This window comes from Malania oleifera, chromosome 11 (assembly GCF_029873635.1).
Source record: "Malania oleifera isolate guangnan ecotype guangnan chromosome 11, ASM2987363v1, whole genome shotgun sequence".
In the NCBI taxonomy this organism is placed as follows: Eukaryota; Viridiplantae; Streptophyta; class Magnoliopsida; order Santalales; family Ximeniaceae; genus Malania; species Malania oleifera.
Genome location: NC_080427.1, coordinates 39,541,199 through 39,558,497, shown reverse-complemented (window position 1 = coordinate 39,558,497; position 17,299 = coordinate 39,541,199). Strand labels below are relative to the sequence as shown.

The 17,299-nt window shown below is 36.9% G+C and overlaps 2 protein-coding genes across 3 annotated transcripts; one reads left to right on the top strand and one right to left on the bottom strand.

Moving 5' to 3' along the window:
* The first annotated feature begins 1,179 nt into the window (after positions 1-1,179).
* On the top strand, positions 1,180-5,060 carry LOC131167675 (large ribosomal subunit protein eL6-like). 2 transcript variants are annotated; one of them, XM_058126496.1, is made up of 4 exons: positions 1,180-1,547; positions 1,650-1,756; positions 4,382-4,563; positions 4,671-5,060. In XM_058126496.1, exons 1-4 carry the CDS (start codon positions 1,291-1,293, stop codon positions 4,824-4,826), a joined length of 702 nt encoding a protein of 233 aa, XP_057982479.1. In that variant the 5' UTR covers positions 1,180-1,290; the 3' UTR covers positions 4,827-5,060. The 2 variants fall into 2 exon arrangements, with proteins under 2 accessions (XP_057982479.1, XP_057982478.1); XM_058126495.1 differs by having other exon boundaries at positions 4,382-5,060.
* A 982-nt stretch (positions 5,061-6,042) lies between these two features.
* Positions 6,043-9,161, bottom strand: LOC131167674 (FT-interacting protein 1). Its single transcript, XM_058126494.1, has one exon. The coding sequence runs from the start codon at positions 8,536-8,538 to the stop codon at positions 6,145-6,147; it is 2,394 nt and encodes a 797-aa protein (XP_057982477.1). The 5' UTR covers positions 8,539-9,161; the 3' UTR covers positions 6,043-6,144.
* Positions 9,162-17,299: the final 8,138 nt, after the last annotated feature.

The window sequence follows — 17,299 nt, the reverse complement described above, 5'->3', positions numbered from 1 at the left end:
GTATGTTTAAAATCCTTACAACCTTAGTGATCTAGTAAGGTCTTCTTTTGTTTAGTGAGAGCTTTTCCATATAGTGATCCTTATAAGCAAAGGTTTAATTAGCAGCGCATATCTCACTCAAAAACCTCTGTCTTTGCTTGAGTATTGTGGTATGGAGTCATGTAGCAGAAGTATTTCATTGTTCTTACCCTATTACATTTTTTGTTCCTCAAGAAGGTCTAGCTTGGATAGCCAATAGGTCATCATTTTTCACTTGGATTTGAACGATCTGCATCTAGCACGCATGCTAACTTTTATTGGAGCCATGCTGAAGGAAGTCTCCCAATGAGTCATTTACTTGTAGTTGGTAGCTCGTCAACCCATATGCCTCACTTATGATGATCAATTAAAGATACATTTATCAATATTTAACTAGTTCCTGTTTAATCTATTTAGTTACTATTATTTGTTCATCATAAATGTTGATTAGAAATAGGAGTCTTATTGTAAAATGTTGTGTAAGTTATATAAACCTATGTCATGACTTTTACAGATGTCTTTTTGAGTTTGCTTATTAAATTTGACACTTAAAACTTGTATAATTTGAACAATGATCACTATTTGTCTACTTTACAAACATGTCTTATCAATATTATCTCTCCTCTACTATTTTTATGATGCAAAAAGGAGAGAAATATTTTAGGTAGTGAAATTTTGTAGTGAATATTTAATATTTATTATCTTAGGTTATGAATATATTAAATATACGAATATGTTAACATACTAATTTGTGATATTTGATATAATCTATATATTATAATAATGTACTTAAAATTATTGCCTTTCTTTGAAAATTGAGATTTATTAATACTAACAATTCAGGGTGTTACAATAATAGACACATTTGTTCTCCTATGATGTGTTAGGGCACTGATGTATATAAATAAAAAAAATTTAATTTTTATTATTTTAATTTTAACTTCAATTTGATCCTTAAATGGGAATTTTAGTTAGTTCAAATATGAAAAATTAATAATTGAAATATCACAAATTTAATTTTCAAATGATGAAATAATACTTAGTGAAATTTTTTGGAGGCTTGAGATATAATTTATTCATTTATTTATTTATTTTTATTTTGACACATTATTTGTGATTTTTTTTGGCCTTTTTCCCTAAAAGAGGGTTAAAAACGTAAATAAGAACAAAGCATGCAGACAGATAAAAGGCCCTCTAGGGTTTACAACTTCTTCCTCGCGGCGAGTTCAGTGAGAACACAAGCAGCTTCAGAGAGCCGTGAAGGTTTCACCAATGGCGCCGGCGGCTAGGAAACCCAGAACTACCCGAAACCCAGAATTGGTACGAGGTATCAGGAAGTTCTCGAGATCCAAGATGTATCACAAGCGTGGTATCTGGGCCATCAAGGCCAAACACGGCGGCGTTTTACCCCGCCACGACCCCAAGCCGGCGCCGCAGAAGCAAGCGGAGAAACCGCCCAAGTTCTACCCCGCCGACGATGTGAAAAAGCCGCTCGCCAACAAGCGCAAGCCCAAACCCACCAAGCTCAGGTTTTTGTTTTCAGTATCCGATCTTTAAGTGTGGCGAGAATTGTATGTGCTTTTGTTTTGATTGTTTTGGAAGCTTAGTTTGCTTTTGTGTAACATTATCAGAGCGAGCATTACGCCTGGGACGGTTTTGATTCTCTTGGCTGGGAGATTTAAGGGGAAGAGAGTTGTTTTTCTGAGACAACTTCCATCTGGGTTGCTTCTGGTTACTGGTGAGTTTCTTGTAATTTGATTTTCATCACGCATTTGGCTCTATTTTCGGTGGAAATGGAAATGATATTGTAGTGGAAATGGGAAGGTTATTGGATATATGTAATGCACTATAATGCCACTTTATCTGTTACTTGCTTTTGCTTGATTGTGATTTTAATGATTGCAGGCATTGGACTTGTGTATATTACAACTTGGTTTTGTTTATTGCTTCCTTCTGTTCTGTTTGGCTAAAAGGTTCAATTACCTCTGTAATTTTCTGATTACTAATTTTAGGTGGAGGATTTTGTTGCAGTTTGAGTGTATGATATTTAAAAGATATACTTTCTATCTATTTTAATGGCAAAACTTGGCTATATCATGAAGTATTCCTTTTATTTTCATTGATTTCATTTCAAAAGCTTAGTTGGGCTTGTATAGTTTTTTTAAGTAATGTTATGATTGTAATATATCTATCTACCACACCTGTGCAGAGGGAAGCAGGGCCATTTGTGATGACCATATGTTTGGTAATGACATTTTTTTAATACCAAAATTTGATCTTTTTGATGAGGTTTATCATCTGATGATAGCGGCTAGTGATTCTGTCTGGAAGTGTTCATTTTTTTCCCCCAGATTATTCTTTCTTGTTCTTTTCCCCTCTTTGACAGAGAGGTACCAGATTCCTTCCTCTGCCTTTGTCCCCTTGAAATTTTTATCCCACAAATTGGGGTTTTGGGAGGGTAGCTGGGTGAGTTACAGCCACAGCTCTACTTCCCTTCTCTTCCCCTATTTTTTTTCCCTTTCTTAAAGAATCCTTCCTTCCACTCCTAATTCCTATACAACAAAAAAACCAAGCCTTAAGTCCCACTAGGTGGGGTTGGTTATATGAATTTTTTTCCGCCAATTTATGCGATCAGGGACCATTTCTTTTGACTCCAAACTCCTATATATATATATCGCATTGTTTCAGAGTAAATGTGGGGAAATACATGGCTCTCTCTATCTCTAGCAGATATGAAAACTCATAGTATTTGAAAATGTGGAATTCTGACCTTGAATTTGGATGTGTGGATTTGGACAAAACACATAAAATTGCATTGAGTTTCATACGATTCCGTGCAAATCCAAATTCAATGCCTGAAGTCCATGCTTCCAACTGCAATCTCAGTCTCAAGCAGACCTCAACTGTGTAGAGTATTAGTCTTGATTGATAGCCTTGTATCACTCTTATGCATAATAGCTGATCTGGATTCTTTCTCCATTTTAGATAATCTGATGCTTTGCAGCATTGACATTGATGTGATTTAATACCTATGCAGCTATTTTAAGTGATTCTTCTAATGTTTGTTTTAAATCCTGGGCTGGTTTAGCTGGTCCAACCTGGTTCAACTGGAACCAGTCACCAAGCCATTCCAGTCAGCATCCAGAAACCAGATCTGATCTGAGCTGGTGTTGACCTGGCCAATCCGGTTGGAGCTGGAATGAACTGGTCTGAACTGGGGTCACTGATGGGTCAGTCTAGTTCTTCACAAAAAATTCTTAAAATGGTGTGATGCTGCAAGAGCTGGTAGTTGAACCTGGGTGTACAGCAGACATTAAAGGATGACATTGCTACTCAAATGTGCCTGGCTATCTATTTAAATATGTTTTTAATTGGAAACCATATATACTCTTTTTATTTGTTTTGACTCTTTAATGGCTCAATAAATATGATGTTCTAAGAATACTTTGAAAACTTAAAATTTACAAATTTTATCTAATTGTTATTTCTAGTGCTTGTTTTTTATTGCATAATTAGCTAATAGATGATTATCACCAACATATTTATTTAATATTATCTCTAATGAGTTTAATATTACTGTTAGGGAAAAAAAGGACATATCCATGCATATAACTATGTCATATTGAAAAATTACCAGTTTGACCCGCTAGTCCAACTAACCCAGTAGCCTCAGCGGGACAATCACCGGTCTGGGTTTTCTAACCTTGGTTTTACTATCACCCATATTTGGCAATGTTTTTTGGAGATCCCTTAAGTACAGTTTCACTACTAATGCATTTTTTCCCCTTGGCCTGGATAAGATCCATAAAATTTGTACTTCTCTTTTTAAGTTTTTAATTATTTTTTGGTTAGGCTGGCACTTTATTAGTTCTTTACTTCATTCAGTCAATTATGAATTCCCTTACCATGTAAAGGAATTGGTGCAGAGCAATGTGTTTGTTTCTCAAGGTGTTTTCTCTCTCTCCTACTTTTGTTTTTTAATAACGCATCTTTCCTTTTGTTTTTTGGGAAAATTTTTTAAGTTGAATTTTTTTTTTAGCCATTTCTTTGCCTTGAGCCCAAGCCTCGACTCACCTGGGTCATAAGTTCAAATCATGTAAACAGTTTCTCTGAAATGTGGTGGGTAAGGTTGAACACAACATGGTCTCAGACCTTTTCTGTGCATAGAAGGCTGATTCATCATGAGATATACTTGTCTTTTCATTGTTTGATTTGAGCTATGCTTACCATGATGCCACATACAGCAGTGATTTTAGTAACAGTTTTCACTTATATATAGCCTTTGTTTCTCTCTCTGCTTCTCTTTTTGGATATAGTATCAATATTCTTGTTTTAAATTCTGACTTTTAAGAGCCAAAAACAGGCCCATTTAAGATTAATGGTGTTCCTTTAAGGCGCGTGAACCAGTCTTACGTGATTGCAACTTCCACCAAGGTTGACATTTCTGCAGTTAATGTAGAAAAGTTTGATGACAAGTATTTTGCTAAGGAAGTAGAAAAGAAGAAAAAGAAAGGGGAAAATGAGTTTTTTGAGACAGAAAAAGAGGTTAATTTTATGCTTCTATTTTCAAATTTTTTTCCCATGAGAAGCTTTCAAGTTTTTCCCCAGCCATTTCAAACTGATTTTTATTGCATTCTCATCATGAAATGTAGGAAAAGACAGCACTCCCACAGCAGAAGAAAGATGATCAGAAGACTGTTGATGCACCATTGATAGCATCAATTGAGGGAGTTCCAGACTTGAAAGCTTACCTTTCTGCAAGATTTTCTCTAAAGTCGGGCATGAAACCTCATGAACTCGTCTTCTAGAGGATCACTGTCAGTTGCAATGTGTCTTCTGAAATATGTTTGTTTTAGATATGTAATGGTTGTATTTTCAAATCACACTGGGCAGTAATGTAGTAGTTGCATTATGAGCCACAGCCTAAATTTTGTGTTGACTGAACTTCCATTATGAGGAATTTTTTCTTTGCACATTTTGATTATGTCCATTTCTTTCTCTGGTGTTCAAGGAGCTTAAGAATGGAGTAGTTATTTTGAATCTGTCTTGGTGTTTTGTGTTGTTACTGCTATTACAATGCCTACGACTTTTAACCATTTATTTCTGCAAACTTATGTAGCTGGAAAAGAGTACAAGTCTACTGTTGCTCCGTGAAATGTGTGACAAAACAAGTTTGAACTAGGCAATTTGTTGAGAGCATGGGTTCAGGTGGTTCACCTTGCTCATGAAACATCAATTTATCCTATGGCTGTTTCTAACTTTTTATGGCCAAGTTCATTGCTACTGTTTATTAAGAACATCTGATTGGAAAATATAATTGATAAACTATGCAAATGTGCTATATTCACATAATTTTTGTTTGCGGAAGTGATGAGGAGCATTAAGCTCTATGACATGTTGAACACCAGGAGTAAGAACTTACATATATTTTCAAGCTTCCATTCGGTTTCTTGTAAGCTTGGAGCATGTTGGCTTGTTAATTTTTTTTAATATAGTAATCCCTATTATAAGGTATCAGAGCAAAGGATTTTTTTCCGACCCCTTTTTGGTTGAACCAGCTGCAGTTAAAATTCAGTTTCAGCAGTTTATGGACAGTTCAATGACTGGTTCTGGTTGAATCAGTTCCTTGATCAGTTGGATCGACAAGTTCAGTTTGAGTTTTGCAATTATGGTTTTAGTCCTTGGTTAAAGACACTGGGAAGCTCTCTCTGCTTTTCTGGAACAATTTGAAAAGGGGATGCTTAAAACATCTATGTACACCTGTTTTATAAACTTTTCAAGGAATGAAAAATTTTAAAAATAATTAAGTTTGCCTTCCATAATGTTCATATTTTGTTTTGAATTCAACCTTCTCTTTTATCCACTTGTAAATTATGTCCTCAAAAAGGAGCATGTCTGCTCATCTATGATCCACCTGCCATCGCAAAGCCTTTCTGGAATGAAAGTTATTAAGCTACAGGATATGTTTTCCCATTGTGGTCTTGCACTCATGTTCGCTGTTCTTATAATAGTAGGCTAATCATGTAACATAACACAAGGAAAGCCATTTTATTGAAACAAAGAGTTCAACCCTCAAGGTACAAAATTATGGAAACCGAAGGAGCTAGGAAAATACTTGCTGTCTTTCTAGAGCATGCTGTCGGATCGAGCAGGCAATCTCCTGAAGAAATTGCTGGGAACTGAAGGCATCTTGCTTCTGAATCTGGGATGTCGTAACCAATATAAGCCTGCAAGCACAACTAGCATTCTAAAAGGTGTTACATAAAGCACCACAGCTGCACAGAGACAGAAAATTACAAACAGGCTGGTGGCTCTTGGGTCTCTCCAACTGAGGAGAGCTTGAAATCTCTCCCCTTGGGTTGCCATGTCTCCTACTACAGTTTGAATTCTTCCTGCTACACTTCGAAGCCTATCATATCTCAACCGTACAACATCTTGAGGCTTTGATGTAGGGAAGGTATCAAACTCCTCATCGAGTTCATCTGGGCGAGCTGCCTCTGCCCATGAAAGTTTAGTATCCATGTGGGGAGGATGTCTGGGCCGGAACCTGTAGTTCCACACCCCAATGACGAACATGTAAAGGAAGATGGTTGGGAGTATCAATTCTGGGTAACAAATCAATATGAAGAACAGAACATGAGCGAGAACCGAAGTGATGGGATTTTTCCAGTCACAAACTTCTCCTAGCCACCTGGTCATTGAGATCACACCTGAGAACAGTGAAACAATTCTGAAGAAGTTAGCTTTACTCCTTCTCATGCTCCACATGTGGGAATCCACATCCAGCATGTATTCCACCACCTCCCTCCTAAGTGGTGGCTCAGCCCGGCCAAGCCTCACTGCTACAATGTTCATGGCCTGATACCTCAAACTGTCCAATTGGTTGACTGTGAAAGGATGCAAGTAGTGCATTCTTGGCAGCAGGGGGTGCCAGTACAGATATATCATGTTTGTTAGAGATAAACAGGTGAATCGAATAGCTAATTGGAGCTCGCCCATCTTCTTCACTCCAGAAGGGTGTAAAACAAGAAGAGGGTAAGAGTGTGTGTATATCCGATCTGTTTCCAGGGTTGACAGCCTTATTCTTACCTTTCCTATCCTCGAGTCTTTTCCACCCGCACCGCCGGTGGCTGTTTTCTCAGTTCCCCCTAAGTGGCAGTTGTCAAAAACTCCTAGTGTAATCACCGTGCAAGGATCATAGACCTCCCAAGTGTATTGTTCATTCCATTTTGGGCTTGAGCTTTCAATGATAGTTCTGGTTCGTACCCACTTTTGTCCATACTTGGCCACACAGTAAGCATCTGTGGTTCCTCGACCATCCTTTGTCTTCATCGGGAGAAGCCCTTGTGCACCCAAGATGCCCACTTCAAGAATCCCAATTGGTTGCTTCCATAGCTGGCGAGCAGTCGGCCGTTGGTCACTTATATACATGGTTGATTCGTCTAGTACATGGTAAGCACCCTCGAGACAAACCCTGAGATGAACCCTACTTGAGAACTTCAACTCATTCCTCTTATCTGCCTCCAGGACACCAAACCCAAATCTTTCGAGGTTGAACCAGCGAGAATCAATCGGTCGGTGATCCAGACGCCTCAAGAAGATGTTGAGTGGCAAGATTATCCTCCCCATGACTTCATCTTTTGAAGGGCTCGCTCTATTTTCGACTGTTAGTACCAGCTGTTCTTCAAAAGGCTCAGCTGCTACAAAGATTAGATCTTCATTCCAGAATGGATTGGTGGTTCGGGTTGGGCATACCTTAGTTTTAAGTATCTGGTTGCCAACTTGGGCCTTCAAAAAAGCCTGCGGAAGCTGGCTTTTGTCATCTGGTTCTACATCCTGAGCTTCAATTACATTAACTCGGAGATACCACAGTTTTGGTGAGACATACACTTTTGAACGGACATTGAAAACACCTTCCCCATGAACTGAAGCAGCATCTGAGTGCCATGCCTCTGGAAAAGCCTCATCAGCTTGTGTTCCCATCCAAACTGCAAGCATAATCTCTCCTTTCACCTTGTTCTGCCCCCAACGATCCTCTAACCTGTACCACTGAGGTGCCAAAGGGCTATCCGGTGGAACCCTGGTTGGCACTTCGTTCATGTCAAAGATCACCTTACCTAGGTAGTCATCTCTCATCACTATTTCTCTGTCTCTGATAAAAACCTCGAGAATGGAAGATTGTATCTTCTCTTTCGAGAATGCAAAGACCTGCTTCCACTCTGGATTTGTCTTCTTCTCAAAGTGCTGTGTTTTTCCTTTGTAATTCCCCACCTTCACTTCTACATATGGGTCGCAGCTACCAGTTACTGAGTTTGTGGGAAGATCTTTGGCTTTTTCAACTCGAACATACAGGTAATACATCTGTTCGACGAGATCATAAGTGCTTGTAGCTCTGTCACTGCTAATCCAGCTGCTTCCTCCACGTACTCCTCCATGTGGCCATCGCTCCCCAAGCTTGGGGTTTGTGTCCTTCAATTTATAGTCCTCTTGGGGGTTGTTAGGAGAGGCTTGTGGGTTCATCTCTGGCAGGACTGCTGGTCGTTTCTCTATTGAAACTCTTGGGAGGCTGCAAAATTTTGATTATTGGGTTGCAAAACCCTTTACTTCTACAACCTCCATGACCTTCTCATTGGCAGTGGTGCCGGTAGAGTGAACAATTGGTGGAGTGCCTGGAGTTTCCTCTTGAGGAGTTGTAGCAGTTGGTTTTTGGTCTCTGCTTCCTTAAACTATTGATGACAGCTCATCCTGAGCAGCAGGAATTTCAACTGCAGGTAATTTCGTCTGTAGGAAGAGAATAGATGCTAGAGACAGGTGGTGCAAATGATGGAGAGTCGTCGAGTGTTCAGTCCGATTATATACAGGCATCTTAGAGAAAAACCACTTATTTCCTTGTTGGAATTGCTGATACGCCTCATCTTCTTTTTGGGTGATATTTTTGAGCCATGAACTTTTACATGTACAAGAAAGTAGCAGCTAGGAGATCTTTTCTGCTGTAGATTGTAGAAGTTGGGTCACAATTTTCAAAGTTACATTGAGGTTGACAAAGTGCTGCTTTCAATTGGGATTATTGCGTTTAGCTCTTGGTTACCCTAATCAATCTTTATAAACCAAAAATAGGATTCTGTGCATAACATTTTGATTTTTCAGTAGCCTCCAGCTCAACTTCAAGTTCTATGTCTCCTTTTTTTTTTTTTGTTGGTTACTTTACTACAGAGGAAGTGGCCTATCACGAGAATCCAAAGATTCTTTTTTCTTCATTTCAAAAGGGAATAAGAGAAAAAAAAAAACGGTTGACATATCAGTTAAATGTAATAGTCTTGGTATTGGCAGGTGTGATCTGGGAAGAGTGGATGAAAGGCATTCAGGAGATTGTTTAAAGTACAATGATTTCCTAGAATTCCATTTTCTCTTAGCAGAAGATGATTTTCAATGCCCCACTAGGAAGGACAAAGATGATCTTTTACTTTTTGAAACAGGTTTATCCAGCAACGTTAGCTTTTCCAGATTCTTTTTTGGCTTTCAAAACAAATGTAATATTGTTTACCCTTCCCTCATTGCCCTTGCACTATCTTCAGTACTGTAGATTTTTGACATTGAATGCAAGGTTGATGTGGTCATATGATACAAAATGCATTAGTTTTGGGCTGGCCTTGTGCAGTGTGGATTATTCTGCTTCAAGAGAGCTAGTGCTAGTGTGAAGGAAAGCAAACAACACGGGAAGAAATTCCAAGAGCTAAAGCAGTTTTGGGGAGCTTAAAAGAAAAGCAAAAGCAAAATTGAAAGCTTAATGGTATGTGACCTTAGCCTACAAAGATGCTTTTGTCCATTATTCTCCTCCTTTATTCTCCTTTAATTTAATTCTTACTGGCATTCCTACTTTATTCACCCACACTGAATTTCCTTGATACTTCCTTTATAAACTGAGAAGTCTCTGGGGCTGCAAATGGAAATGGCCCCATGCGGCAAACGGGAATGGCTCTTATTTTTTTTTAATCTCTCTCTCTCTCTCTCTCTCTCTCTTCCCCCCCCAACTCTCCCTTTTTGATGGTTTTTACAATGAAACGAGTGCAGGGCTGGGAAGAAATTCTTCTTTCTGGGTCTGGCTGGCAAATTTTATTGACTTAGCTGAGACAAATATGGATTATATTTAATTGTTTTCATGCTGCATTGTTGGATTCCTTCTTGTGAAAAGAGTGGGGCTCTTTTAATCAAGGCTGTGGAGGCATCTTTTGCTTTAGAAAGCTTAGTAATGGTCAAATGCACCACGGCTGTGCTTTTTCTTGGAGGGTTGCTCATCTGTTCAAGTTCCACTCTGCCTTTGGATGCCTCCGTCTGTTTGATCTTTTTAATCTGAGGTGACCTAGGATGCTCTTGCAGCTCCTTAGTTGGCATTTTATAATACAACTACAATTGTTGCAACTGCGATACTGTGTTAGTACATATGGAATTTTAAAGCATTACATGAGAGTTACAAACAAAGACAAATTTCATTGTTTCAAAATCTGACAACAACATGCCAAGTCTAAAGTTCCACTAGGTGAGGTCAGTTATATGAATCCTTTTTTATTTATTTACATGATCATGGACAATATCTTTTGACAAATTCTAACACAATTAGCAATGATGTTTCAATATCTTGCTTGGTTCTGTGCGCTTGGAACCTAGCATGTACCTTGGGAAGATCATTTTGGTCTAGAGGATGATTATGAAAATGTCGTAGCAATTTCTATCAATTGATTACTACGCAAAAAATAAGAAGGGAGAAATGGAAAGCAAAATAAGGTTAGCTTGGGTTTGATGACTTTTTTTTTTTTTAATAAACAAGTACCTCTTTTTTGGGTGGGGGGGGGGGGGGTGGAGAGAAGGATTGACAAAATTAAGATTGTGTTTGTGAATATAGCTCTTCTCCTGATTCCCAGCAATGCTTCCTTTTGTAATCGTGCAGCAAAACTTGTATCATGGCTCTTGGTGTGTAGTGCGCATGCTGATTACAATGCTTAGGCTACAAATTAGTACCATTGCCATGCTTTGTTCATAAATATTGAATGGCAATTGGTTTCTGGCAGATCTATAGTTTTGGTGACTTATGGGACGAGTCCATTAGTAGGATCAAGTTTCCAAGCTTGCATCTTCAAGGGGGAAAAATAGAGGAGATTGTTATGCTCTGGCTTTGGTGTCTCTTATACTTGGCTGCAACTTGCATGCAACCTAGGGCATCTGACCTAGGACAAGGACCATAGAGGAGAAATAAAGAGAAGGGAGCAAAAGGCGGAGACAAACATGAGGGGGAAGAGGTAAGAGAGATGTTTTACGTGCTATGGCAAACCCTAATGGCTAATAATTAAATATTATACAACAGTTCTAAAATGATAGAAACAGTAAAATAAACTCAAAATAACCAAATTTGCAGTTAATGTAATCATTCAACTTCTTTTAAATCTTTGTCAAAACCTTTTTGTTGTGCTGCAGAGCGGATACTTATGTGGTCTTTTGGTTTGCTCTAGGATTAGTGATTTACTATGATAGTGATTGAAGGGTTTGCTTCATGAAGTCAAATCTTCAATCAACCAATCAATTACCTCAGCAAATCAGAGTGTGTTTTGTATTTTTATTTTATTTTAATTAAAATTATTTAATTATTTGACAACAATTCGGATGAAACTTTATTTTCAAAATTGATGTGTCCCAAAAAATGTTGGATGGTCCAACGTCTTTTGTTTTGGACAAACCTCACCACTGGCTGACAAGTGGTTGTTAACAAGTGCTATCCCAAGTAGCATTTTTTGCTCGCTGCAATTCGCAGGAGGAGAGGTAGAGAGTGGAGAGAGCCGAGAAGAGGGGAGGGGGGGGGGGGGGGACTTGACGGACATGACGCAATTTTGTAGGTGAACGTTGTGTTTGGATTGTCCGTCTCCTGAACTTCATGTGATGACCAAACTCAGATTTGATGATTTTATGCCCCTGTGGAATAAGGCAATGAAAAGAAGATTAACTTGTTTAAACTTTCTTGAAGTGGTGTTGTGTGGCTATTCTTTCTTGTTACATGTTTTGAGTCTTGAAAATAGTATGCAAAATACACAAGGGCCTAATAGGTGAAAGTTTGATGAAAGATGATTTTAGGAATGCTCTTTTAGGGTTTCCTTTAGATAAGCTTACCTCATACCATTCCATTTTTTGGGTAATTTCTGTTGTTTCCTATACTGCATATTGTTTCTCCTCCTGCAAGAACAAATTAATCATATAATCTTAGATTTTACTAATGAAGTATTTTGTTTGAAGGTTGATCTCGACAAAGTTGACGAAAAACAGTTCCCAAAAGTGCAGGAGTTGGAGTTTATGGACTGCATTTTGGAGGAAAGTGAAATGCTTTATATCCCACCCAAATGGTGGCACTATGGCGATCTCTTACCACAAGCTTCAAACTTTGCATAGAATAGAACATTTTTACGACATGAAGTCAAAAAATACACTACCATAATGAATCTTTATGCAACTCACTGTATAGGTAATAACACATTAAAGATTTGCATTCAATAAAATATTTTAGAGCATGAAATCACAAAACACAGAGCTAACCACCTTTCTTTCCGTGTTAGATCATTTGTTCCTTCTAATAGGGGGGATGAGAGAGTTGGGAGGTTGATTTCTTTGGGTTCTCCTCTAAACCTTTCTTCTCACATCTCTTCAAAGCACCCTCCCCTCCTCCACCCTTAATCCTTTCCCTTAGAGTAAAGACCTTCAAAGGCCAAGATTTCCTTGAAAGACCCACTGCCACCCTTACATGTCCTGCAAAACAAAACCTTTTGGTAATGATGTGACCACTAAGCCAATTTATCTCTTTCAATTGGCTATTTACTGGGATCTTACATTTCATCACTAATACGAAGAACAAAATTGGTCCAAGAACTCGTTCAGCAGCATTACTTGCTCAATGAAGTATTTATGTTTCGTAAATTTATACAAAACATATAGCATGTAAAATGCCGAATATAATTTTAGTTCCATTTTCATCCTTTAAAATCTATTACATAAGAATGAATTAATTATGATATCATAAAAGCATGGATATAAATTGTAGTCAATTACAATGATTATTTAAATTAACTTCAATTTTGAAGTTATATGTCTCTTACTAAAAATTGTTATTGCTAGGGCTTTTATTTAATTTCCTATTTTTTTGGATGTTTAATGAATTAATGTGTAAATTATTTTGAGTAGGGTTTTATTTCATCTAATGTGAATTTGAGTATATAAGTGATGAATGTGTAAATTTTACTTCAATTTGCATGACTATGAAACGTAATATTCATTTTGAACGCAGAAGTGAGTCTGTCATGTTGTACCTAGTCACTTACAATTTAAAGAATCTTACTAAATCACTATGATAGAAGAGAGTGTTTAAGAAACCATAGTTTGTGTCTTTTTAAATTCACTAAAAATAAAAAAAAATGTATATTGTTTTCAACTACTAAACGTCCTTAAAAAGTTCTATAGATATTATGGTAGCATGCAATATATATGGACGTACTGAAAGCTATAAGATGTACTTAAGAGACAGAGGGACCAAACTCATCAAACATGCACTCCTAAGGACCACAAGTCCGGTAAGATTCACAAATATGACTCTTTTCTTAGCACATAATAAAATGCAACTCATTAAGGGTCAATCCGACAATCACCTCCCAATTGGAAAATAAAAACTCATATTTTATTGAATTAGAATAAATCCTACATACGTAGAAAAACATGGTAGTATAGTCACCGCAAAACATGCATTAATAATTCAAATACACAAACTACTTACATACTTATAAAATTTTATAGTAAACATATGCTCGTAATTTATATGACTTATGATACAAGTAAATTGATAATGAAAGTTCGTGCCGCTAATGAGATATTACCTCCTAATTTGAATAAAATACGAAAAACTTTATTTCAATAATATAATAAAATATTATTAACAAAAAGGAACAATTTGATGGCTGCTTGGGTCATGCAAAAAACGCTAGACCATCCAACGTTTTTTGAAACAAATCAATTTTGGAAGTAAAGTTACATCCAAACCGTTGTCAAATAATTTTAATTAAAATAAAAATAAAATTGGAAAAAACTCCAGCAAATCAAGAAAATTATTTGTCAGTGTAGAAAAGCTAGAGAAGAATTTGTAGTTCACTATTTAAAATTGAAAAAAAATGTTTTGATTTGCATTGCTATGTTTTCATGTTTTACTTTGTTTTATGTTTAGTTTGCTTCAATTTCCCAAAAAAATAAAAATAAAATACGTATTATCATGTTTGTGAAAAAACAAGGTGTAACGACCTGCTTAATTTTCAGATTATTATTATTTTTATACTATGACATATAACATGCTCTGATACCATTCTGGGAGTAAACTCAATCATTAGCCTAAGCAGCGAGAAGTAGAAATCACATTGACATAATCATATGAAAATGTATATACAATACCAATACCAGAGTACTAACATGTTTCCCCAAAATACCCTCAACTATATTGGGATATACAAAAATCCTCCACAATACTCACTTCACTGACAGGGCACTACTAAAGCCCCTCTATCTGTAAGCCTGGTCTACTCGCCTACTTGGATCATCTAAAAAATGATTCAACACTAGGATGAATCAACGCTCAGAAAGACGAAATATGCTATTACTAGTGTGTGGAAAATGAGCTACAGTATTATGAAAATCTATTTTCATATAATCATGTGTAACTGGATATGTAAGTACAGTACAAGTAATAAAATACACCACCCTTTCCCTGTTATTTAACATAACAGTATTGTAGGTTACTATTCAAAATACTTCTAGTGTACATAAGTATGTTCCCTGTTTCTGTAAATCTGTACATACGTAATAGTAACTGAAAACTTTCCCTGTGGATAACTGTGTGTCATGATTTAACCCCTTTTGACAGGGTTGTGCGGCCCGTAGGCGGGATTTACCCTGGCTGGCCAACCAGGAATAAATCACTATACTCCATTGGTCTGATCTGCCCACCTCAACCCATATCTGATGGGGAGCTTGTCCACGTCAAGGGCCTAGGTGATCGACCTACTACCACGTATTATCTAAATAGGTGGTTGCACTCATAACATAACATAATATCTGTAGCAACGATACCGTGCTTTGTAACTGTATAGTCCAACAAGGTCTGATACTATATAATATATCTCTATATACAACTATCTGATTTACCATGATTCTGAAATAACCGTAATAACCATGATACTGCATAAACTGTACTATAAGTCATACGTCATAATACTGAGAACTGTATAATCATAACATTGAAACTGCATAATCATAATACTGAAATTCGTATAATCATGGTACTGAGATTCGTATAATCATGGTACTAGAATTCGTATAATCATGGTACTGAAATTCATAAAATCGTAATACTGAAATCCATAAAACATATCTCCGTACTATATTCATATTCTCAAGCCACACCATACTTTAATACATAATTTTCATAATTTAATAAACTGTATAATACTTTAAAAATACCTAACATAGCATATTTCCCTTACTTGACTATTGGAAAGCCCCTATGGTATACTAGTCTAACACCCGTAGGGCCTCTTACATAACACCCTGAAAACAACATTTTCTAAAATAGAATATCAATATTTCTTCGCCTACATCATTTCTTACAACTGTCAGAAGACCAAAAATGGACTAAAAAGCCTTACCTTAATTTTGGGATGAAATCCAACTTCGTTTCACCAACGATCCAGTTCGGCAAACTTACAGAGAACTTTGCCAGGAGCGTCGTGGTGGCTTCGGATCGTCAATCCGGCGACTAGCGGGGCCAAAATCGAAGAGAGAAGGGAGAGAGTTCATAGGAGAGAGAGAGAGCGCTGTGGAAATATGATAAAAATCCAATTTTTCACTACTTATAGGGCCAGATTCGTCGACGAGACACGTCACCTCATCGACGAGTCCTTCATTAAATTCGTCAACAAAACCCTGTATTTGTCGATGAAATTCAGAGCAGCCCATTCTTCACTTGGTAGTTTCTCGTCGACGAAATCTTGCCTTCGTTGATGAGGTTCTGAAGACCTTCGTCGAAGAATTTCCTTATGCACTCGTCGACAAACCCCTGTATTCGTCGATAAGTCCTAGCAATTCCTTAAAATTATTTTTATTATTTATTATCTCCAAAATGTGATGTCGTCTCTGAACGCGGAGCATTCGCCGATGAAGTCTATTGCCTCCTTCTATTCCTATTTCCATTTTCCTCCCTCTTATTATTAAAATAATATTATTCTCTGGGTCACTACACAAGGCCTTTGGTCCATAGAGTCCTTTGCGATTCTTGAAAATAGGTGATTCGTGAAAATGAGATGTCCATGTTATTCTATTTTCATATCTAAATTTGAGAATAGAGAGTGACATAGTGTAGTATATCGAATTTTGAATGAAGGCAAATTTCATGAATCAAATGATAACAAAGTGTGAGGCTGCCCTAATAGAATTTTAGTCTGCGTTTCTTATGCAAAATGTACATTAGGGATCCTAAATACTTTTTTTTTTTGGGTTTATCTAACAATTTTAAATTTTAAAAGGTTTTTGGTTTATGAATCATATGATCACTTAGAATGATATTTTTAGTAATTTCATTCTCAAGAAAAATATGTCCATCTCATCAAAATATTTTTTTTCTTATGTTATACAATTCTTGGGAATGCATATGAAATGTAAAAAATTGTGTTTGATTTAACATGAAAATCGTGTTAAGGATCATCATCTCACACTGGGCTTATTCTAGAAATACCTTAATCATAAAAGTTGAAAAAAAAATGAACTTTGAAAAAAGATGCAATGAGCTTGTGCTTTTCTTGGATTTGGATTTTGTTGTAATAATAGATCGGATATAGGATGTGTAGCATAATAAAAGCGAAACAAGAAAATCAAACTCAATCAAAAAACATGAAACAACAAGCACAACAACAAGATGTACGTGGTTCAGCAAAGCCTAAATGCACAGAAACAATTGACACAAAAATTTTACTAAGAAATTTGAGAATACACAATACACTTCACAAAGATCTCTCTCATATCTCACAATACCCTCAGATACGGATAAATAGACTTTCCTTCGGAGGTTTCCCTACAATTATCCAACCACTCCAATGTTCAAATTCAAAATTTGAATTTCTTCTCGGAGCCTAGACGCACTCGTCGACGAGAACAGGGGATTCGTTGACGAGTCAAAGAAGCCCACTCATCAACGAGTCTATCATTTCATCGA